The following is a 23,904-nucleotide window of genomic DNA, read 5'->3' as shown; positions in this document are numbered from 1 at the left end:
TGACCCAACATCACAACCCGCAGGCAGTCCTAATAAGGAAGAATTGACTGTCACCTAAATCACTGCTCTCCCTAAATTAAAATGAGGATGATCCCTCTCTCAATTTAGCACAGTAAAGCAAGCCCTACCTATCCTTTCTCTTGTGCCCTTTCAGCTGTCATTCTAAAAAATATTTAAAATCACAAAAGTAATCTTCCTCATTATAGCAAATGATTTAAAAAGAAGAAAATCACTTCTAAGTCTACCATCTAGGTTCAATAACATTAACATTTTTATGCATTTTCATTTTCCTTTTTTTATACATCCCCATGCTCACATTTGCTTTTTCTAATGAGAAATAGGCAACGCAGTTCAGTAACCTCCTTTTCCCCTAACAATATATCACGATCATCTTTCTACCTTATTCAATATTGCACTTAGCCTGTCCTAAGATGGCATCCATTGAATTTTATCTTTCTTGTAGGCATCATCAACGAGGCAATGTGACTTATTCTGAAGTATCTAAAGCAGTGGTTCTCAACCTTCCTAACGCCGCGACCCTTTAATACAGTTCCTCATGTTGTGTTGACCCCAATTTCATTGTTACAAATTGAACATAATTAAAGCATAGTGATTAATCACAAAAACAATATGTAATTACATATGTGTTTTCCGATGGTCTTAGGCGACCCCTGTGAAAGGGTCGTTCGAACCCCAAAGAAGTCGCGACCCACAGGTTGAGAACCGCTTATCTAAAGCCTTCTTCAAGGACCTTAGAACCTACCCTGTGCCCTGCCAGTGCTTCCTTAAAGCCAACACTCCAAGGAAACATAATAATATCCACCTCTGGATTCCCTCCATTCCATTCACCAAAGCTGTTTTCTTTAATTGGATATTTAACGCCTCCCTCTGCTTTCCCCAAATCCAGCTGCTTAAAGCCCAGTTTTAGTTGTGAGCTACGCATATTGAGATCACTCCTCAGAAAGTCACGAGACACTGCTGTGTGCCTTTGAATGTTTAACACTACATCTATTAGGAATTAGTTTTTTCCAAAATTCCACATTTCAAAGAAGTTAAAAATATGCCAGGAGTTTTAAAGACCACCTTCAGAGTCAATTAGCAGCTGCAAATTTCTATCTAGTCACTTAGATAAAAGATCCACCTGATGACTATTGGTATGAAAAGATAAAAAGCATTTGGAGTTCTTAAATATATAAAAGGGAGCCCCTTGATATATAAAATTTAGTGCAAAAAATAGTGAATTAGAGTTAATTCACTAGCTCTTTCAGGTAATAAGTTTGGACCACTAGAAAATACCACAGGCAGAATGGGCTTTTACATTTTAAGTGGGTTTTAGCAAGTCTCCATGGCAGCATTTTTTTCTTACTTTGGGAATATGCTCCAAAACTTTAATCGAAGTCTGTGAGGACTATAAATCAATACCCACATTTGTACTTGATTCATGGCCTTTCAGGGAAGCACATTATGAATAGGAAAGGCTAAGTAAAATGATTTACATCATGGTTATAACTACCACTTGTAGAACGCCCTCAATGCGTCAGGCATTTTATGTACTTAATTTCTAGTCTTAATCAACCCTACAAAGTTGGCTTACAAATAAGATACCAGAAGCAGAGAAAGCTGAAGTCCTTAACCCTTGGTCACCCAGCTACTACCTACCACAGCCAGGATTCAAATGCAGGGCATTGGGCCCCCAAGGGCTCAGAGACTATAAGTAAGTCACACTCCTGGGTCCCCTCCATTCCCATCTGATGTGGGGACTTGAACAAGCTCAAGGAGGAGGATGAATCGTGTTACTGACTGCTGTCAGCACCACCGACATGCTCAGGGGGTAAGCTGAGCCACATCACAGAAGTTTTCAAGAAGTAGACCCGGCTGCACAGTCTGACGTTAGAACCTACCCCAAAGACAATGATTCTTAACTGCACATTAAAATCACTTGGAGAGTCCCCTAACTGGTTTGGCTCAGTGGATAGAGCATCAGCCTGCGGACGCAAGGGACCCGGGTTTGATTCTGGTCAAGGGCATGTACCTTGGTTGTGGGCACATCCCCAGTAGGGAGTGTGCAGGAGGCAGCTGATCGATGTTTCTAACTCTCTATCCCTCTCCCTTCCTCTCTGTAAAAAATCAATAAAATATATTTTAAAAAAATAAAAATAAAAAATTGTTTAAAAAAAGATGCTTTAAAAAAAAAAAATCACTTGGAGACTTTGAAAAATACCGATTCCTAGTTCCCCGTAGAGATTCTGGCTTGACTGGTCTACAGTGGGACCAAAGTACCAGAATTTTTAAAAAGATGTCCAGATGAGTCTCATGATCACCCATTGAGAACAAATCCCTAGCCAGGCCAGCGTGGCTCAGTGGGTGAGCATCGTCCTATGAACCAGAAGGTCATGGTTCGAGTCCCGTCAAGGCACATGCCCAGGTCTGGGGCTCCATCCCCTGTGTGGGGCCTGCAGGAGGCAGCCGATCAATGATTCTCTCTCATCACTGCTATTTCTCTCTCTCCCTTCCTCTCTGAAATCAATAAAAATATTTTTTTTAAAAAAAGAGAGAACCAGTGCCCTAGAGGGTGTGTAGGGGTGTGTGTGTGTGTGTGTGTGTGTGTGTGTGTGTGTGTGTGTATACATATACCTAAACACCTAATATCAGGTATTTTTCCTTATTATATATTCCTAGCAAAATGTGAAGCACTGGAACCGAAAGGTTAGTGGGGACGACAGAAGACCTGGATACATTACCTGGGTGGTATCTTCCATGAGTCCACGGATCTTCTCTACCACGTCGTTGCGCCGGTACTGGCGCAGGGCGCTGATGAGCTGCGCGAGGCTGGCCTCGGAGCCGCGGATGGTCCAGTGCTGCAGGGCCGCGTAGGCCCGCTCGTGGTCCGCCGCGTACCCGTTGGAGAAAGCGGCCACCTCCCTCTCGCTGGCATTGCACAGGAACTGATAGATGTCCTTCCACTGGCTTCCCACCTGGGCTGCCACCAGCTTCAGGATGTCAATACCTATACCAGAGATAAAATAAAAAATAACAACTGTAATAAAAGCATGTGAGGGGAGGGTTTTATATAAGGCTGCTCTGTTTTAATGAACTAAAAGAAGCATGCTTGCCCAGCCAGTGTGACTCAGGGGCTGAGGGTGGACCTATGAACCAGCAGGTCACAGTTTGATTCCCAGTCTGAGCACAAGCCCGGGTTGCTGGCTCCATCCCAATCCGGGCCATGCAGGAGGCACTTAATCGATGTTAATGTTTCTCTCTCATCATTTATGTTTCTGTTTCTCTCTCCCTTCGTCTCTGAAATCAATAAAAATATATATACTTTAAAAAATAATAATAAAAGAAGCATGCTTATTGCTATATGCCAAAGGAATGCATTGCCTACTATAAGCACTTGACACCGCAGCCCATCCTGGGGACTAGGTAGGTACTCTCCTGAACATTTCAATTCCTAAATGTGGAACCAGGAGAAGGAGCAATCTTGAAAGTACAATAAATCGCCCCTAGAAGATGTTTTGAAAGCCAAACCCAGACAAAGTCATCAGAGTGGTTCCTTTGTTACTGCTAAAAACAACCAGAACCAAATAGATTAGCGGCTCCCAGACTAAAAAAGTGGTGACTTTTTCAAGAAATCTAGAAAAAGATAAGCCATAGATGAAAACTACAGTGGAGCTCCTCCAGCACTGTGTGGGTAAAGGGTGCTCAGCTTCTGGCAAGGGCGTCCATTATGTCAGCTGACTATGCACCCGGCTGTTCCAGCCCAATGGGGACACTCCTTAAGAACGTCTCACTTCTTATGCTCTAATTGATGCTCGAGAAGCAATGTTCTGATCTATTATTCAGTCTCCTATAACACTTGCAGCGATAATGAAGACAACAGCCAAAATGACACTATAATAACAATAGCAATTATCTTCCAGGCAGTATAGTAAGACATTAGCCATTAGCTCACTGAACATCTTTATAAAGCATTAACATTCCAATTCTACAGGTAAGAAAAGAGAAAAAAACTTAGAAAAATTATGCAATTTGCCCAATATTACAATATTAGGTTGGGTACTGAGCCCGATTTACTGGATTATGTTATAAATTGTCATTCTGATTTATCAGCCACTTAGAAACTCAGTCAGTGTGGGTCTGCAGTGCCCACATTTGATGAAATACAGGATGAAATGCCAAAATCAAATCTCAGAATCTACGAACTCAGGACAGGCTGTTGGCACCGACCCTCTGTGAGATGCAGCTTTCCCTGAGTAGCATGCTCTGTTATCTTCCTCTTTATGGAACCTTCCCTCTGCAATTGCTTAACAGCTTTGCCCAAATTTATACACAGGGTGTGTATGCAACCTCACAGTAAGGGCTCTGGTAGTTTACCCAACAGGTGGGTGAGTTCTCTGAGTTAATACTATGTATTCCAATGAGGCTATATTCACACACCCTGATACGAGACCTATTTTGGTTAGCAATGCCTTAGAAACATGTACTACTCAGCTTTGGGACAGCATGGACAGACCTGGAAAATATTCTGCTAAGTGAAATAAGCCAACCTGAGAAAGACAAATATCACATGATCTCACTTATTTGTGGAATCGAATGAACAAAATGAGATGACCAACAAAATAAGACCCGAAGCAGGGAGGCATGGAACAAACTGACACACCTCGATGTGGGGGTGGGGGGACAAGAAGAAGTAAACCAAAGAGCTTATTTACTTACTAGGGGCCTGGTACACGAAATTCGTGCACTGGGTGGGGGGCGGGGGAGTGTCCCTCAGCCCAGCCTGCCCCCTCTCACATACTGGGAGCCCTCAGGCGTTGACCCCCATCACCCTCCAATCGCAGGATCGGCCCCTTGCCCAGGCCTGACCCCTCTGACAGAGGTGTCAGGCCTGGGCAGGGGACCCTCATTTCCCCCCATTACTGGTTCTGCCCCCAGCCCAGGCCTGATGCCTCTGGCCCAGGCATCAGGCCTGGGCAGGGGACCCCCAGACCCCTCCGATTGCTGGCTCTGCCCCTTTCCCAGGCCTGATGCCTCGGCCAGAGGCGTAGACCCCCATCACCCTCTGATCACCTGATCTGCCCCTTGCCCAGGCCTGACGCCTCCGCCAGAGGTGTCAGGCTTGGACAGGGGACCCCCATCTCCCCCCGATCACTGGCTCTGGCCCCCGCCCAGGCCTGAGGCCTCTGGCCCAGGAATCATGCCTGGGCAGGGGACCCCCATCTCTCTCTGATCGCTTGCTCCACCCCCCGCCCAAGCCTGACGCCTCTGACCCAGGCTTCAGGCCTGGGCAAGGGGACCATCATATCCCCCCAATCCCCGGCTCAGCCCCCCGCCCAGGCCTGATGCCTCAGCCAGAGGAGTTGACCCTCATCACCCTCCGATCACCAATCACCGGATCGGCCCCTTGACCAGGCCTGAGGCCTCCGGCAGAGGTGTCAGGCCTGGGCAGGGGACCCCCAGCTCCCCGCGGTTGCAGGCTCCGCCCCTGCCCAGGCCTAACACCTCTGGCTGAGGCGTCCGGCTCGGGCAGCGGGGACCCGCAGCTGCAGCGGCCCCGCGATCGTGGGCTCCGCTTTAGGCCCAGGCAAGGGACCCCTAGCTCCCGGGACTGCCAGCTTCGACCATGTCCAGCTCCCATCGCTGGCTCCACCCCTACTTCCTGCTATCACTGGCCAGGGCGGCAAAGGCGCCTGATTCTCCGATTCGCCTTTGCCCTGCCCCCCAGCTCTTAGCTCCCCCCTGGGTTTCCGATCACTGTCAGTGGCAGGGGGCTTCTTCCTGCTTTCCCTTTCGCCTCCCTGCATTGTGCCTACATATGCAAATTAACCGCCATCTTGTTGGCAGTTAACTGCCAATCTTAGTTGGCAGTTAACTGCCAATCATAGTTGGCAGTTAATTTGCATATAGCCCTGATTAGCCAATGAAAAGGGTATCATCGTACGCCAATTACCATTTTCCTCTTTTATTAGTGTAGATAGGTGTAGCCCATGGACATGGGCAATAGGGCAGTGAAGACCTGGGGCGGGGGAGAGGGGAGGGAACGGGGATGGGGGCGGATAGGGCCTAAGAGGAGGAGGGAAAGGGCGGGAGGGAAATGGGAGATATCTGTAATACTATCAACAATAAAAAATATATCAAAAAAACATTTGCTACTCAATAAACAAAATGGGGTCCCGTTCCCAAGTGGAGTCTAGTGAAGAAAGGCAAAGAGAAGAATCAAGGAGCTTCCTGTTAGGGTTAATTGGCTTTTTCAATTAATTAGAGGTTAACCAAGAAAAAACCGAAATGTTTTTGCTCCAATCAGTTGTTGGGAGGAAATGTTTATAAACTGAGCTATCAATTTTTGTTTAAGGAAAAAGCAATACTAATTCCAGAAGCTTCTTTGAAAATAGAGGACTTTGTGGTTCCCCCATATCAATTCTCCCTCTGCCATGCAATCCTACTGAGGCACACGGTTTAGAAGACTGAATACACACCCTCAGTCAACCTCCTGAAAATGATTTTCAAAAAAAAAAGTTCATGGCAGAGGCCACTTTCTTGTCAACTGTAAAAGTAGAATGCCACAAATTGAGACATTACTGTACTTCTCACCCTGTTTTCTTTGGCAGTGTAAACTATACTTGAACCGGTTGCTTTTCAGTTTTCACAGCAACGTTGAGCCAGATACAGAGCTTTCGATTTCAAGCAAACAGAACCCTCAAAAAAATCCCACAGGTACCTGTGAGGAGAAAGGCAGCTCTCTGCGGTTGATGTGGCAGATTGTGCCAAACACCAAAAGGCTTATTAGTCCCTGAATCTTAATTTAGGTCAGTTTGACTAAGGTCCACCGTGTCTGACATGAAAACATGACTGTTTTCTTGTATGTGGGTCTATTGCTTAAATCTTCATAATGCCCATGACAGTGTGGCTTTGGGCAAACCACTAACTGTCATGTCCACTTCCTCATTTGTACAACGGAGATAGTCACTGTGGTCCCTGGGGATGAGCTGATTAGCATTTTCTATAGAGTTGATTTATTTTTGGAATACCCCATCATTATAAATGCTCCATATACTACTAGGCACTATAACTTAAGACTAAATGCATTTCTGATGCAAATACACTGCCTTTATAGAGTAATTACAGAGTTGAAAAGGCTTAAGTTTAATAACAGTTCCTTCTTCCAAACCCCAGTATTTGTACTTTTTTTTTAGCCACAAAATAAAGGAAAAAAAGAAAAACACAAAGGATAAATAACAGTGGGATTTTCCTTCAACTGAATTGCCTGGAAGCTAAATGTAAGGCCTATAAATCAGGTTTCATCTTATTCTTTTACTATGAAAACATGGAGCCAACGCACAAGTGAACTGGCCTGGGTCAGCAAGTCTACACCACTGCCCCCTCCCATTGTGGGAGCTGATAAATCTAACGATGGCAGAGACAGTGGCTCCCTCTGGAGATACCAGCCTTTCATCATAGCACGCAATCACTCAACCTCAGCAGGTGAAGGGAGACCAGCCTGAACTAGCCCATGAGTCTGAGGCACCTTACTACAAACGAGAAAAGAAAAGTCTGCCGAGTGTCTCGGGAGTATTTATTGAGCAGCCACTGTGTGTTACTGTGTTTGCTGGACCGAGAGCCCTTTAGGAACTTTTAAGACAGAGTTTATCACCATGAAAATGTAGTAACACCAATGAAACACAAAATGTGATGGGCTTTGAAAGTGTTCTTTCTTTAGAAAAAGTTTTAGGCAAAACTAAATACAGCTATGGAGAAAAGCAGTGGGATGATAAAACGAAATTGAGACAGTTACCTCTGGAGGGAGGGAGGGGAATGTTACCAGGTAGGTGCACAGAAGGAACTTAAAAGCTATTCATAAGGTTCTATTTTCTAAGCTGGGTGGGGAGAAAACGGGTCTTTTTATTGTTACTTTATTTGATGTTTATTTATTATTCCCTTTAAAACTGTATATGTAACACACTTATATGACGTGTATTTATATATACTTGATGCATACACATACTATTGATGAGGAACCTCATGTAGAAAGGTTAGTATTTAGTTCAAGGTCACTCAACTAGTTAGTGGTACCTCTATTGTGGTGAATAGGGAATGTAGTGTTGTAGAGGAGCATTACTATTCACTCGGATTATGTTCTAGGGCAGTGATGGCAAACCTTTTGAGCTCGGCATGTCAGCATTTTGAAAAACCCTAACTTAACTCTGGTGCTGTGTCACATATAGAAATTTTTTGATATGTGCAACCATAGTAAAACAAAGACTTATGTTTTTGATATTTATTTTATATATTTAAATGCCATTTAACAAAGAAAAATCAACCAAAAAAATGAGTTCGCGTGTCACCTCTGACACACATGTCATAGGTTCGCCATCACTGTTCTAGGGCATGGCCATCTAGTCAACCTATGAATGAACTCAGGGCTGGCCATGGTGCATGTGCTTCTTCCTGGCCTGTTATTACTGATGAAGCAGATGCTGGGAACATTTTCTCTGGGGCTAGCAAGTGTATTTATTGCCTATAAAACTATAGTAATCTAAAAGAAGAAGTCAGTAAACTTTTTCTGTAAAGGGCAACAGTAAATATTTTAGACTTTGAGAACTATATGATCTCTGTCCCAATTCAACTCAGTTGCTAATGTGAGAACAGCCCTAGACAATACAAATGAGTGTGGCTGTGTTCCAATTAAAACTTTATTTACAAAAACTAGTAGTGGGATGGATATGGCAGGTGCAATAGTTCACCAACCCCTGAAACTATAGCAAAGTTAAAGAGACCTAGACCACCAAATGGCATAACAAATTCGATAATATTTTGTTAGAAGAAATCATGCGTGCACACACACACACACACACACACACACACAATGGAAGTTTCCACCCCAATTACTAACCTCAATGTGAAATGATAGTAAATGAAATAGAGACCAACTTTCTGTTTGATCATCTGTCCCATCAGAGTTCTAAGAGTTTTTATCTAGACATGAGACAGTCAATGTGTTGAATTGACCTGATTTGTTTAGCTAAATGTGATTCCAAAGTCTCTTTTTTCTTAGGTTGAAAAGCAGTAAAACCGTCAACCCACTGAAGTAAGTGCTATGAGACAGAGAATGAAGCTTAACTTTGCTTTTTCTGTGATGTCGGGTCCTGGAACACTGGGAATCGCTGAAGTTTCTAAACAAGTTACAGAAGGAGTCCAGGTCTATACATCAGTCTGTACTTCGCCAGGAGTGATAGGCTTGCTCAGGTGGCCCTGGCCATGGGTAAATGCCTTGTGAATTTTAAGACGCAAGTAGAGAAAAGATCATGAACTTTGCCATCACAAGATATGGTTTCAAACTCCATGACCTTGGGCAAATGACAACCTCTAAGATTTCAGTGTCCACAACAGTAAAATGAAAATAACACCTCTTATCTCATAGAGTGGGTAGGATATTTATGGAATCCAGTATAAAAACCATCAAGCACAGCACCTCACTGCACACTGGTTCTCCTTCCCCCGTCCCCTCCATTTCTGCATGGGCACGTCTCTCACTGGGCAACGTACCTAAAAGGTGGGAGGAGTTCTACATAAACAAAGGCTTTAAAACCAGATCAGAAGAGCTGAGCAATGAAGCCACGCACCAGAATCCTGGCTTCCTGGGCTTTTCGAAACCCCACTAGCCTGCGTGAAAAGGGGCACCACTGCAAAGGAGGGGCATCATCCACAGAAAGGCAAACGTGAAAGCAAAAATGCTGCTGCTGCCCCTGCCACACACAGGCCATCGCAACAGTACACGCTGCTGACGCTGCCCAGGCCCCCCATGAGAAAGGCATGAGGTGATCAACTGGGTAATTACGGAAGAGATGGCATTTTCCAGTGCCTTATAAAACCCTGAATTAGATACTATCTGGGTGACAACCCTAATTTGAAGCTCTTTCCTTTTTAAGCTCAACATGAGCTACATTATGCAAAAAAGGGTTCCTCCTCTTTTTATACAAACCTGAATTGACCTTTATAATCAGAGAAGATATTAAAGCTCTTTCCTGGAGACAAATATCTGCAATGAGTGCCATTATTAAGAGCCCATATTAAAGCTTCCCTGGACGAGGTATGAAGGACAGTGCTGACAGAGCCAGAGCGAACAAAGGCCATCTAACCCACAATGCAGCACTCTGGTCTTCAGGCTGTGCCACCCGGCTCTGCACAAAAAGGGTGCATGAAGAAAATGAACATGTTTATAAGCCTTTTCATGGTACCAAATGCTCATCATTTAACCTTAAGAGATGAAAGCATTCCCACTACATCTCCCAACTTATTAAATGTAATGTCAGTTCTCATTATTCTTCTGGAAAGAGGTAGAGGGAAAAATAATGAGAAAATTCCCATGGAGGTAATTAATGAACAAACTCCTCCGAGTGCAAACGACACCACAGTTCTCCCTGTGCTGGTTTATCTGCATGCGCACGTGCACACGGGTGCACACACACACACACACACACACACACACACACACACACCTGTGTATCAGGAGATATGAGCTCAAGACTACTACCCTTTTACTTACCACCCTGACCCCCACCCCCCACAGACATGCTGTTCATTGGCATGCGCTGTGACCTCAGACTTACCAATTACAGAGCCAAGGGCAAAGATGGACACAACATATGTACAAAACAACATAGGTCATGTTTGGAAATTTGAATAAAAGCCTGTGGACACTGAAATTTTAGAGGTTGTCATTTGCCCAAGGTCATGGAGTTTGAAACCATACCTTGTGATGGCAAAGTTCATGATCTTTTCTCTACTTGTGTCTTAAAATTCACAAGGCAAAAATACCCATGGCCAGGGCCACTTGAGCAAGCCTATCACTCCCGGCAAAGTACAGACTGATGTATAGGCCTGGACTCCTTCCATAACTTGTTTAGAAGCCTGGCTTTAGCATTCTTAGAATCCATGTTCTTTCTGTACAATGGTAATTTTCTGACTACTGTTTGCCCCACATCTCCTTTGATTAGCTATCCCAGGACCTCCTTTGATTAGTTGTCCCCAGAGCCTACCACATGATAGAAGTACAATGAACATCTTTGAATGAATGAATGAATGAATGAATGAGATCCTTTTTTGTCATCCCTCCCCTCTTCCCTGAAAGCCCCCACCATTTACCATCTCATTAGCCTCTGTAGAAAGCCATTAAGTACCTGAGCAGCCACATACCATCACACCTTTGCTGTGTGGCTCTGCCAGGTCTCTAGTCTCTAGAATAATGTCAAGAAAGGCCCACAGAGTGGTCACCAATTGGTGGAACCTGAGCTTCCTGGCACAGGAATCCAGTTTTGTGCAACAACCTCTCCCTCTGCTGGTGCCCTCTTCCCACTGAGGGTGGGCCACTGCGTCCATGACAGTAACAGAGCTCAGCAGGAGCAGAGGTCTCCTGGGTTCTCCCACTGCACCGGAGATGAGCCGCCCAGGCCATTGTCTGTCTGGCCTCATAGCAAAGTAAGTGCTCCCACAAGCAACAATCTCACATGTAGATGCGTTGTTGTAGTAACCAGCATATCATAGGGTGATTCAAACATGGTAGAGTAACAGGGATCACTCCCAACGCAGCACACTAGGAACTGGTTTGCCCTGAGTTAAAAAAAACACTGCTTTCCTAGCGGAGGTACAAAAGTTGAAGAGAATGTTTAGATTTCATTTTAAACCCAACAGGTGCTTTCTGAAGCAAAATTAATCTCTATCTTGTTGAAGGTTTAATGGACAATAAGTGTAAGCTCTGATGAATCTCAGGAGATACTAAAAACCACTGTGCAGAGGTCTCAGGAGGTTAATGGACAGAATGTTTACCAATGGCAAACTATCAAAACAGCAGACAATTTTCCAGATGGAAGAAATAGATATCGCCGGGGCTGTGAAAAAAAAAAAAAAATTATACTTTATTTCATTCCACCGGGGAAAATAAAATACACAAAACTCATCTTCGTCAGTGTTTGAAGCTGTTCAGTCAACAAAAGTGTAGTGAGCCCTTGCTTTGCACCAGACACTAATCGAGGCACTTTGTTGTGACAAAGCACAACAAAGCCCTTTCCTTATGAAGCCTGCATTCTACTGGGGGAAGCAGGAAGAATCAAGAAAATAGGTACTAAGATATTTAGTGTGTTAGATAGTGAGGAGTGCTAAGAAGAAAAATTGAGAGGGGCTGGAAAAGGATGGAGGAGGCGGGGCTCAATTTTAGATACAGGGTCTTCTACCCCATATCTAAGAGAAGGCCTCACTGATGTTGAACATTCCAATCAAGAGTTAAAGGAGGAAAGGGAGGAAGCCATGCTGATATCTGGAAGAAGGGATATCCAGAAAGAGGGAGCAGCAGGTGCGAAGGATGGAAGGATGTTGGCATGAACAGGAGAAGTAGGCTGGAGCCAGTGAGCCAGGAGGAAAAGAGTGGGAGTCAGGCTGAGAGATAAATGGTGGAGGAATATAGCTTGCATTGAGCCATCAAGGCTGCAACTATGGATGCAATAAAACTCACTGGAGATTTTGAATAGAGAATGGCATTTGAACAGGATCATTCTGGCTATTGTATCAAAAATAAACTAAAGGGGCACAGGCAGAAGTGGGGCAACCATTCAGAGGCCATCGCAATGATTCAGAAGGGAGATGATAGTGGCTTGGGCCAGAGTGGTGGGAATGGAAATGACAGGAGATGGTCAACATCTGTATGTATTTTGAAAGTAAAGCTGACTAGACTTGCTAATGGATCCAATAAGGGGTGAGAAAGAGGAAAGGTGTAAGGATAATTCTAAGGTTTTAGCCTGAGCAACCAGAAGGTTGGAAAAGCCACTTTGTGCATTGGGAAACTGATGTGGAAATATGGTTTGGGATTCAGTTTTAGACATCTTAAGAGTGAGGTGCCTGTCATCATAATTAAAATGCAAAAGGTTAAAGACAAACAGAGAACCTTAAAAAGAGAAAAAAAAAAAAAAAAAAGCTGTTAGCTACCTACAAGGGAGCTCCCATAAGACTGTCAGCTGATTTCTCAAAAGAAACTTTTCAGGCCAGAAGGGAGTGGTAAGAAATATTCAAAGTGGTGAAAAGCAAGGACCTACAACCAAGATTACTTTATCCTGCAAAGCTACCATTTAGAATTGATGGACAGATAAAGAGCTTCCAAGACAAGCTTTCACCACCACCAAACCATTATTATATGAAACTAGAGACCCAGCGTGAGACCCCAGACCCACGGCGCCACAAGACCCATCAATGCACCTCCTGGTGACCAGTCGTCTGGTCGTTATGACGTTATAGCGTTACGGCCACTGGCCTTTTATAATATAGATTTATAATATAGATGTTAAAGGGTCTTCTTTAAGAAGATAAAAAATATGAATAAAATGGCAATAAATACATATCTATCAACAATTGAGTCTACAAACAAAATGAAGTAGCAGAACAGAAACAGACTTATAAACACAGAGAACTTTTTGTTGGCTGCCAGAGGTTGCGGGGGGATGGATGAAAAAGGTGAAGGGATTAAGAAGTACAAATTAGTTGTTATAGAATAGTCATGGGGGATATAAAATGCAGCATAGAAAATATAGTTGATAATATTCTAATAACTAAGAGTGGCATTGGATGGGTGCAAGACTTATTGGAGTGACCATTTATTAAGTTATATAATGTCGGGTCACTGGGGTGTACACCTGAAACTAATATAATGATGTACGTCAACTTTAATTGAAAATAAAAAATGATTTAAAAAAATAAAAAGAGTGAGGTGCCTATTAGACATCTGGGTCTGTCAGGCAGGCAAGAAGGAGGATGTTTGATTGTCCTGAGCCCTGGGGCTCTCCACTACTTATCAGCGGTTCTCAACCTGTGGGTCGCGACCCCTTTGGGGGTCGAACAACCCTTTCACAGGGGTCGCCTAAGACCATCCTGCATATCAGATATTTACATTACGATTCATAATAGTAGCAACATTACATTTATGAAATAGCAATGAAAATAATTTTATGGTAGGGTCACAACATGAGGAACTATATTTAAAGGGCCAGAAGGTTGAGAACCACTGGCTTAGATGCTGGATTAAAGAAGAGCCAGCCAAGAAGATGAAGAAAGAATACAACAGCCAGAGAGTTGAGAGAACCAGGAGGAAGCAGTGTCCTGCAGGCCAAAGGAAGAAAGGGTTTAGGAAGCAGGGGATGAAGGTGCCAAATGCTGTCAATGGGCCTGGTAGAGGAAACCTGAGAACTGAACAACACAGTTAAAATCTTATTGTCAGACTCTATGGAAAAAAAGGCAAGATTGTTGCTAAAATTTCACTGATTCTAAGACATCTCAAGGCATATATATTTTTTTTCCAAGGTATATTTTAAGGAATGCCTTTCCACAGCTTGGTGGCAGTGGGGTTTTTTCCTTGGTGCTATGTAAATAATGGCATGTCTCGCAATCAATGGCATCTTAGATTTGCTGAAACAAAGTGAGTCATTTTTTTAATTTATAAATTTGAATCCACTTATTTTTTTTTTTAAACTCAACATTATCATCAACACGCCTAATATGTGGAATTCTGCACACATATTGCAATGCTTACAACCAATCGGTCGTAAAGAATAATCAACAGATGTCTACCAATTCCTCATCCTCTGCAAAATCTGCTTACACAATGCTTGACCTGGTCGATTCAAGGACACTCATTTTTTTTAAATTGTTTTATTGCTTAAAGTATTACAAAGAGTATTACATATGTCTCCTTTTTGTTTTCTCCCCTTGACCCTCCCCTAGCCTCCCATGCCCCCCAGTGTCTTGTGTCCATTGGTTATGCTCATATGCATGCATACAAGTCCTTTGGTTGATCTCTTACCCTCCCTCCCATCCCCCAACCCTCCCCAACCTTCCCTCTGTAGTTTGACAGTCTGTTCAATGATGCTCTGCCTCTGTATCTATTTTTGTTCATAAGTTTATAATGGTCTCTATTATCCATAAATGAGTGAAATCATGTGGTATTTTTCTTTCATTGACTGGCTTATTTCACTTAGCATAATGCTCTCCAGTTCCATCCATGCTGTCGCAAATGCTATGAATTCCTTCTTTTTTACAGCAGCATAGTATTCCATCGTGTAGATGTACCACAGCTTTCTAATCCATTCATCTGCTGATGGGCACTTAGGCTGTTTCCAGATCTTAGCTATGGTGAATTGTGCTGCTATGAACATAGGGGTGCATATATCCTTTCTGATTGGTGTTTCTGATTTCTTGGGATATATTCCTAGAAGTGGGATCACAGGGTCAAATGGGAGTTCCATTTTTAACTTTTTGAGGAAACTCCATACTGTCTTCCATAGTGGCTGCACCAGTCTGCATTCCCACCAGCAGTGCACAAGTGTTCCTTTTTCTCCACATCCTCTCCAGCACTTGTCGTTTGTTGATTTGTTGATGATAGCCATTCTGACAGGTGTGAGATCGTACCTCATTGTTGTTTTGATTTGCATCTCTTGGATGATTAGTGACTTTGAGCATGTTTTCATATGTCTCTTGGCTTTTTGAATGTTCTCTTTTGAAAAGTGTCTATTTAGGTCCTTTGCCCATTTTTTGATTGGATTGTTTATCTTCCTTTTGTTAAGTTGTATGAGTTCCCTATAAATGTTGGAGATTAAACCCTTATCAGTGATAACATTGGCAAATATGTTCTCCCATGCAGTGGGCTTTCTTATTGTTTTGCTGATGGTTTCTTTTGCTGTGCAGAGCTTTTTATTTTGATGTAGTCCCATTTGTTTATTTTCTCTTTAGTTTCCAAAGCCCTAGGAGCTGTATCGGTGAAGAAATTGCTTCAGCATATGTCTGAGATTTTGTTGCCTTTGGATTCTTCTAGTATTTTTATGGTTTCCCGTCGTACATTTAAGTCTTTTATCCATTTTGAGTTTATTTTTGTGTATGGTGTAAGTTGGTGGTCTAGTTTCATTTTTTTGCATGTATCTGTCCAATTTTCCCGACACCATTTACTGAAGAGACTGTCTTAACTCCATTGTTTGTTCTTGCCTCCTTTGTCAAATATTAATTGAGCATATTGGTTCGGGTCGATTCCTGGGCTCTCTATTCTATTCCATTGATCTATATGTCTGTTCTTGTGCCAATACCAGGCAGTTTTGAGAACAGTGGCTTTGTAATACAGCTTGATACCTGGTATTGAGATCCCACCTACTTTGTTCTTTCTCAGGATCGCTGCAGCTATTCGGGGTCTTTTTTTATTCCAGATGAATTTTTTGGAGAGTCCGTTCTAGATCTGTGAAATATGCCATTGGTATTTTAATGGGGAGTGCATTGAATTTATAGATTGCTTTGGGTAGTATGGACATTTTAATGATGTTGATTCTACCAATCCAAGAACATGGTATGTTCTTCCATCTGTTTATGTTTTCCTCTATCTCTTTTTTCAACGTCCTGTAGTTTTCTGAGTAGAGGTCTTTTACCTCTTTAGTTAAGTTTATTCCTAGGTATCTTAATTTTTTTGGTATGATGGTAAATGGGATTGCTTTTTTAGTCTCTCTTTCTGTAAGTTCACTATTGGTGTATAGAAATGCCATAGATTTCTTGGCATTAATTTTGTATCCTGCTACATTGCCAAATTCATTTATTAAGTCTAATGGTTTTTTTATGGAGTCTTTAGGTTTTTTATGTATAATAGCATGTCATCTGTGAATAAGGACAGTTTTACTTCTTCTTTTCCAATTCGGATGAAGGACACTCATGTTGAAGGATTTATTTTTTCTATTTGTATTTTAGACTTGCGTGGGGGAAATGCTGATTTATTTTTCAGTAAACGGAATAGCTTAAATGCAAAGGCTGCTCCATAAATTATAAAACATACATTTAAAAAATAAATAACTTCCTTCTAAAGCCTAGAGGAAGAAGTCATCAGTGAGTGGCCTGGGGAGGACAGCAGCCTCAACTCCCCAGGGCAAAGGCCACATCAGCTACTCTGTCTTTAGATGATGCTTTTAAAGCTACAGCAAGAAGCTTTTCCCCTGCAATGGTTCTGTCTGCTTTAGAATCCTCAAACATCCGGACAGGTTTAAACAGAAAGGTGCTGTCTGCTGGAAGCCGCATGACTGGATGCAAAGGTGGCAAAGGCAGGGGGTGAGGGGTGTGGGTAAAAACTGCCTGCCTATTCCTTCCGCTGTAAAGCAACTGTGGCTGGGACAGCCCTGGGGGTGCAGCGCTGGGACACAGCAGCCTCTTAAAGGGAATAATCTACTCCCTTCAGCCTGGCTTCCTGGTGTTTACACTTCAAGTCTACTTCCCATAGGAAACTTGGGCTCAGACAGGCTGACTGTCTGGAATTTTTAGTCAAGGAGGCTCCTGGTGAAGGGAGGACGGCTTCTTTGGCTGCAGCTGCTGCTCTGCCTGGCGCTGAGAAAACCCAAGTTCAACAGATGTGAGTTCAGATGAGCAGGGCTCCATTACTCTGACTTACTTGAAATAGCCCTTATTTTTTTAAAAATAATCATCAGGGCCTTTAGCCATTGGATATCTAGATTTAGAATTCTTCCTTTTCAAGCAATCCCAGAAAAAAGGTAGGAAATCAGAGCGACCTCTACAGAGGAAAAGTTCTTATTGATGACTATTTTGTAGTTGCTTCATTTCAGAACAAACTGGGGTTTGTTACGAAGAAAAATAAATTTTTCTTGATTGAGCATGGTAAACAACAACAACAAAAAATCAACCACAGAAACCTGGAAATTTCTAACCTGGAAAAATGAAAATTCATATTTTTATAAGTCAAAATTCTAAGAATCAAAGCTAAACTGGAGCCCAAGTACTGTACTGCCACTTTCTAGCTGTGTGACCTTGGGCAAGTTACTCTTTGTGCCTCAGTTTCCCCATCTATAAAATGGCAATGATAGTGGTCCACCTCATAGGTTAAGAAAATTACATTAATCATTATAAAATACTGAGAACAAGATATTGCACTTGCTAAGCACGGTATAGGGCTTTGTTAAAGAAAAGTAAACAATGAAAATTTCATGGTAACAGAAATCTTTCTTATGTTAGAAAAATATATTAGTAATCACAGTGTATGTCATCTTTGCATCCCCAAACCACTTTGTGATCTGTGTCAGTAGTAGCAAACACCCCATAACTTTACTTCAGAATTACTTATTGTCGAATTCTTACCACACTTCATTCGTTCTTCATTTCTGAATACTGAATATGGGAGTTTTAATCATTCAGAAGAAATGTTTTCTTAAGTCATTCCTGAAACCTGATTGAAGAGCATGTTGATATTGTTCAAATATATCTAGGGCACAGCTTCCAGAAACCCAACATATGTCACCTAACCTACCACAGCAACCTCACAAAATTTTTTTGTATATTTACACAAAAAACAATCACACTCCACTCCTACAATTGGACTGCATCTTACTACTTAGTCTGGAAAGAGAACAAAGTCTGCAGAGTTGTGAACCTGGAAGATGCATTTCCGTCACAACCCTCAATAAAGACCGGTTCTCCCCACGCTTGACCAATCTTTGAAGAGGAACCACAATTCAGGAGGAAAGGAAGCATTTTCCTGAGCCTGTTGTTGGGATTCACAAGGATGGAACAGAGAATGAGATTGTTACTGAGCAAAACTTAAAGACAACAGATGAGAAGGGATGTGTCACTGTTTGTTTGCTAGGTAAGGTGAGGTGATGTCCTATTTTGCTTTTGAGCAGTGAGTTGTGGATAGGGGGCAGGATGGAAGAAATAAAATATATAATATCAGAAACTCAAGGTCTATAACAGAACTTGGTTCAAAGACAGTGTCTGAAGCTTTGAGATAACTGCTCTAAGCAAATAATAGCCTGGTTCTTCATCATTGTTTCCCCTAAGAGCAGTCTTTACATATAGATTAGGGTATCAAAATTATGCAAATCAGAGGTTCAACCACCAAGCCAGCTGGTCTGTACAAAAACTTTGTCTTTGGGTTTTAAGCTTGAAATAAAACGGAAAGCGTTGGGTTGTGGGTTGTTTTCAACTTCACATTTCCATTTTTGCATCACTTTAGGACAGGCTTTTAGAATAGAGGGAGATGTTAGACATACTTGAATCCAAGACTTTCAAACAGCTGAGCAAACCAGGCCCACACGGTTCTTCCCTTTGCACAGCTTCCCTCTCCCAGCCAACACTGCCCCACTCCACTCACCCCATTCCACCAGCAGCTACTCCTCACCCTACAGGAGCAGGCCAGGCGAGCCTAGTTCCTTCCTTTCACCCTCTAGAATGCTGAGAATCAGACTACATGTGCCACACTGTCATTTTCCAGTTCCTTTTGTACTGGTCAATTGGCCTCTAAGGCATTTTATGGCCAAAATTCTAGTTGCAGATGTTTTCTCCGTAGCCATTTCTCATTAAATACGATCCTTAATGGATTTCTACTTGGTTGAAAATTAGATATAGTTGTCCCTCTGCCCTGACCTCAGCTCATCATGAAATCTTCAGTACAACTTAACTCCCTGACCTTCTTGTGGGGGGGAGAGAGAAAGAAAAGGAAGCTGAGATAGCAGCTTTATTAATGTTTGCCGGGAGCCGGTCCATCCTTGCTGTTTCAAGGGACCTGGCATATATGGCATACTCTGTATTGATCTTTTAACACATATGCTTGCTAGCAGAGGAATTAAGGTACTCCCAGTCAAACAGAACGTTTTATACAAGAAGTATGCCCATGCTTTCTGAGGAAGGAAAGGTAAATGTAAAGGCATGGGAGAAGGTAGGCCCAAGGAGCCTTATCCTTAACCCCACTGCAGCCTTTCCACCCTGGGAAAGTGCAGGATTGGCAAGCTCTCCCTGGGGTGATAGATCAGGACTCAGGTAATAGCGGAAAGCGCCAATCCTACTCTTAAAATGGATACAAGAGAGCATTTGGGTTTGTTTTTTTTTAATGCCTGCTTTTAAAAAATAAAAAAGGGGGAATTTGCCGGGAGCCGGTCCATCCTTGCTGTTTCAAGGGACCTGGCATATATGGCATACTGTTCTTAATATGTTTGCTCACCTTCTTGGCACTATGTGTTTTAACCAAGGTCACCTCTCTGAGAAAGGTTGTTCCCCCAGGTAGGGATTTTCCCCTGAAGTTAGGGAGGGAATAAAACCCCTCAACTAAGTGCCAGGCGGGTAATTAATCACTTTAACTACGAACAATCATGCTTAAGCTACCTAATCTTTACTCCCTGGAATGGAGATAAGAAACGCCCTAATCTTTGGAATAGAGATTGATAGGATTGGAATCAACTGGTATAAATACAGATGTAACAAGACAACAGGACACAGAACCTAGACACAGAACCTACACAGAAGAACTTCGCTGGAGAGAACATGGCAAAAGATCCTGGACAGAAACTGGACACAGAAACCTAGAGTCAGAACCTGGCTATAGAACCTGGATAGAACATGGCAAGAGAACCTGACTAGAACCTGGTGACTGAACCTGGCTGGAGAACCTGGACAGAACCTGGCTGGAGAACCTAGCGAGGGAACATGGCTACAGAACCTGGCTGGAGAACCTAGCAAGAGAACATGGACACAGAACCTGGCGGAGATCCTGACCAGAACTTGGCTAGAGATCCTGGCTAGGCTGCTGATCAACTGAACGCTGTCTCCATGTCATTCCTTCTTTGCCGACTCCGTCCACACCTTTGGGGACCCCTGGACCTGCTGGGGTTGGACCCCAGCAAATGTTACCTATGATCTCAGTCAATGTTCACAAACAACCCCATGAGATAGACAAGAGTTATGTCCACACTGCAGATGACAAAACTGAGGAGGGGTTCAGTAGCCTGGCACAGTTACAGAGCTACGCTGATATTCAAAACCCAGGCCAACCTGACTCATCAGCCCTCATCTTTCACTGCAGTGTGCTGCCTCCCAGGACTTAGTAAAGTATTATTAACCCTGTCTTTCTGAGTCTTGGTTGCTTTTTTTGAATGTGTCTCCCCACCAACCCCCATTACCCAATTAAGTCAGTGGCTTGGAAACAATCCAACCTTGAATAGGATAAGTGGATAAGTCACAGGTGCTCTAGACCAGTGCTGTCCAACAAGACTTTCGATGATGGAAATAGCCTGTACCTGTCCTGTCCAATACGGTAACTATTAGCAACACGTGGCTATTGAGCACTGAAGCTGTGGCTGATTCAACCAAGAAACTTGGACTTTTAAGTTTAGTTCAATTTAGTTTTACATTTAATAGCTCATGTGATAGCCATATAAGCTAGCACAGTTTGAGACCGCCCCTCCTTGAGCCCTGTGCTATTGGCCCAGCCTAGGGGACACACAATAAGACCCATTGCCTTCTAAGAGCTCCTACACAATGCACAGAAACAAACCACAGGCACACAGTTAAACGGTATAAAACAGAACAAACTGAAGGAATTAAGAAATAGAATCTCAGAATATAGTTCTACAGAGTGAGACCTTTGCCCTTTTGCTGCTGCAGGTACAGAGCATCTGCTGGAGAAAGTGCACCAGCCGCTTTCACAACCCCTCTTGCAGTGCATTTAGAGGAGATGCTATCTTTCTATCTCGTGTACTTGGAGTAACTACACCGGGAGGGATTACTGTCCCAGTCAAATGCTTACTGTCTCCCTAAGGTTCAGGACTGAGAATGTGCTAATTAGGAACTAAGCCAGTTAAAACTAAATAAATCCAATTCCTTTGTCTCACCCCATTTTTCTTCATAACCTGAAGTCTGAAAGAAAAAGGAAATACTATCGAGCAGAGATACTGTCCATTTTTCGCTCCTTTTATCACCTTGCAGAACTTCCTCCACAAGTAATTTCAGGGCAATTTCCATCCCTCATCTGCTTTTCAGACTCCCTAAGGCAACAGATTGCTTGGGACCCAAGGTCACAGTTTTTCCAAATAGTCATAAGGGTGAACAAAGGAGGGGGGGGGGGGGGGAGAGAAGTGGGGAAGGGAGAGAGGAGAAGAGGAAGAAAGGAGGGGAAGGTCACTAGGAAGAACCCGTATTAGAAACAGCAGTAAGAGAACAGCAGTTGGTTCTGTTCTCGGCCATCCCCGTTCCCAGCTGGGGCTGGACCACAGCTCTGTGTCTTGCATAATTATAAGGAAGTAACTGTTTTGAGACCATTTGAGACTTTCTCAGTGCAATGTACAGCCAGCTGTGTGTGGACTAAGTTTCACTATCTTTACTTTTGACTTTTGTGCTTTATGTGAGAAACAGATCAGACAAAATATACTGTTTTCCATGTAACCTCCCAATTAATGTGAACCCGCATTAATCTTAATTTTAAATAAAATTGAACATGTTGGATCCCACTTACCCCATAATGTTGGGATTATACTACAAAAGGAAATAAAAGTATTACTTAAACAACAAAAGCATAACAAATTGAGCATTAGCATAGATTTACATCCTAATGACACCTGAATCTAGTAATAAACTCATAAATAAAAGATTTGTGTGTAAGAATTCTGGGCGCTCTCTCCTGGGATCGCGCCCACGTGCTTCTTCCCTCTCAGGCATGCGTCTTCTAAACTCTAAGGGGCCCAAAGAGACCTGCAACCTGGGGAGCAATGGGCAGCAGCAGCTCATCCCGGGCTAACCCCCAAACCTACCTCAAAGGCCTCTTTTCTCTGACTTTCCTATAACATCTGTAGAGAGCCAAAGCAGCCCACCTAGGCTTTCTCCTGTTGCTTCTTCTATCCTAGGCCCTGCCTTGTTTCACTGTCTCCAGTTTTAATAAATGTGTTCTCAAAATTGAAAAAAAAAAATTCTGAAAGGACTTCTGATGCCTGTTGCTGAAACAGACACATTACAAGAAACCAGAGTCCAATCCCAATTTACTAAACATTAAATTGCTCTGACTTCATGAAGGAAAGAAGCACACAAAATACCACAGCACCCTCAGTCTTCCATCCTCCCAGCCACGTAAGGTGTCTCCAACACCAGGATTCCATGAAAGTAGGATTGCAGTTTTGTGGAGTTCAACTTTAAAAACTATAAATCCTTGGTAGGCAGAGAGGGGTGAGTAGAGCCCAAAAAAGAGGTTCTTTTTTTTTTCTTTTTTTAATCCTCATCCGAGCATATTTTTCCATTGATTTTTAGAAAGAGTGGAAAGGAAGGGGACAGACAGAGAGAGAAAAACATCGATGTGAAAGAGACACATTGATTGGTTGCCTCCTGCATGCACCCTGACCAGGGCTGGGATTGAGCCTGCAACCGAGGTACATGCCCTTGACCAGAATCGAAGCCAGAACCCTTCTGTCCACAGGCCGATGCACTGAGCCAAACCGGCTAGGTTCTTGTAGAGAAACACGGGAACCAATGGCTTAGCTTCAGAGTGCTGAGGGTCTGTCTATATGGCACTCAGGAGCGTGACATGGACTGCTTAAGGTGGGCAGGCGTAGGTGAGGTCTTACATGACCTATTATGGAGAGCACCCTGGGCTAGGCAATTTGACCTCTACTCTCATCCTCACGAACAATTCAGTGTAAATGGACAAGGACCAGAAAAAGATCTTATACAGGATTATCTGCTGCCCAGAACTCACTGCAATCAGAACAACAAGATATTGTTTCTAGAGGCCTCTCTGAGCACCTGGAATGGTTTTTATTAAACAGAACCTCTCTTTGTAATGGGATTTTACTTAGTTGAACCTTTCAGAACAGAAATTTGGAAAAAAATAGACCTCATTTAGAAAAACATCCTAAATATGAACATCCCAATGGAAAAACCGGGTGGGGGAGGGAGAGAGAGTTAAACTCTTGGAAAAGATAGTTACACTTGAATGAGGCCACAGTAATCCCCGCTTCTCCACGGAGGATACATTCCCAAGACCCCCAGTGGATCCTTAAACTACAGATAGCACCAAACCCTAATCCATAAATTCAACTACCAAAGAAATGGAGTTATTCCTTTAAAGAAGTAAAT

General features: G+C 43.0%; 1 protein-coding gene across 2 annotated transcripts in view; it reads right to left on the bottom strand.

The window, feature by feature from the left end:
• Nucleotides 1-23,904, bottom strand: part of TNFRSF21 (TNF receptor superfamily member 21) — a 77,420-nt gene that overhangs the window by 21,274 nt on the left and 32,242 nt on the right. For both annotated transcript variants that reach the window (XM_059701492.1, XM_059701491.1), the window contains exon 4: nucleotides 2,742-3,007. In XM_059701492.1, coding sequence (XP_059557475.1) covers nucleotides 2,742-3,007 — 266 coding nt within the window. The remainder of the gene's footprint in view (nucleotides 1-2,741; nucleotides 3,008-23,904) is intronic.

Source organism: Myotis daubentonii, chromosome 6 (genome assembly GCF_963259705.1).
Source record: "Myotis daubentonii chromosome 6, mMyoDau2.1, whole genome shotgun sequence".
Taxonomy (NCBI): domain Eukaryota; kingdom Metazoa; phylum Chordata; class Mammalia; order Chiroptera; family Vespertilionidae; genus Myotis; species Myotis daubentonii.
The sequence above is the reverse complement of the archived record's forward strand: the minus strand, read 5'-3'. Positions and strand labels throughout refer to the sequence as shown.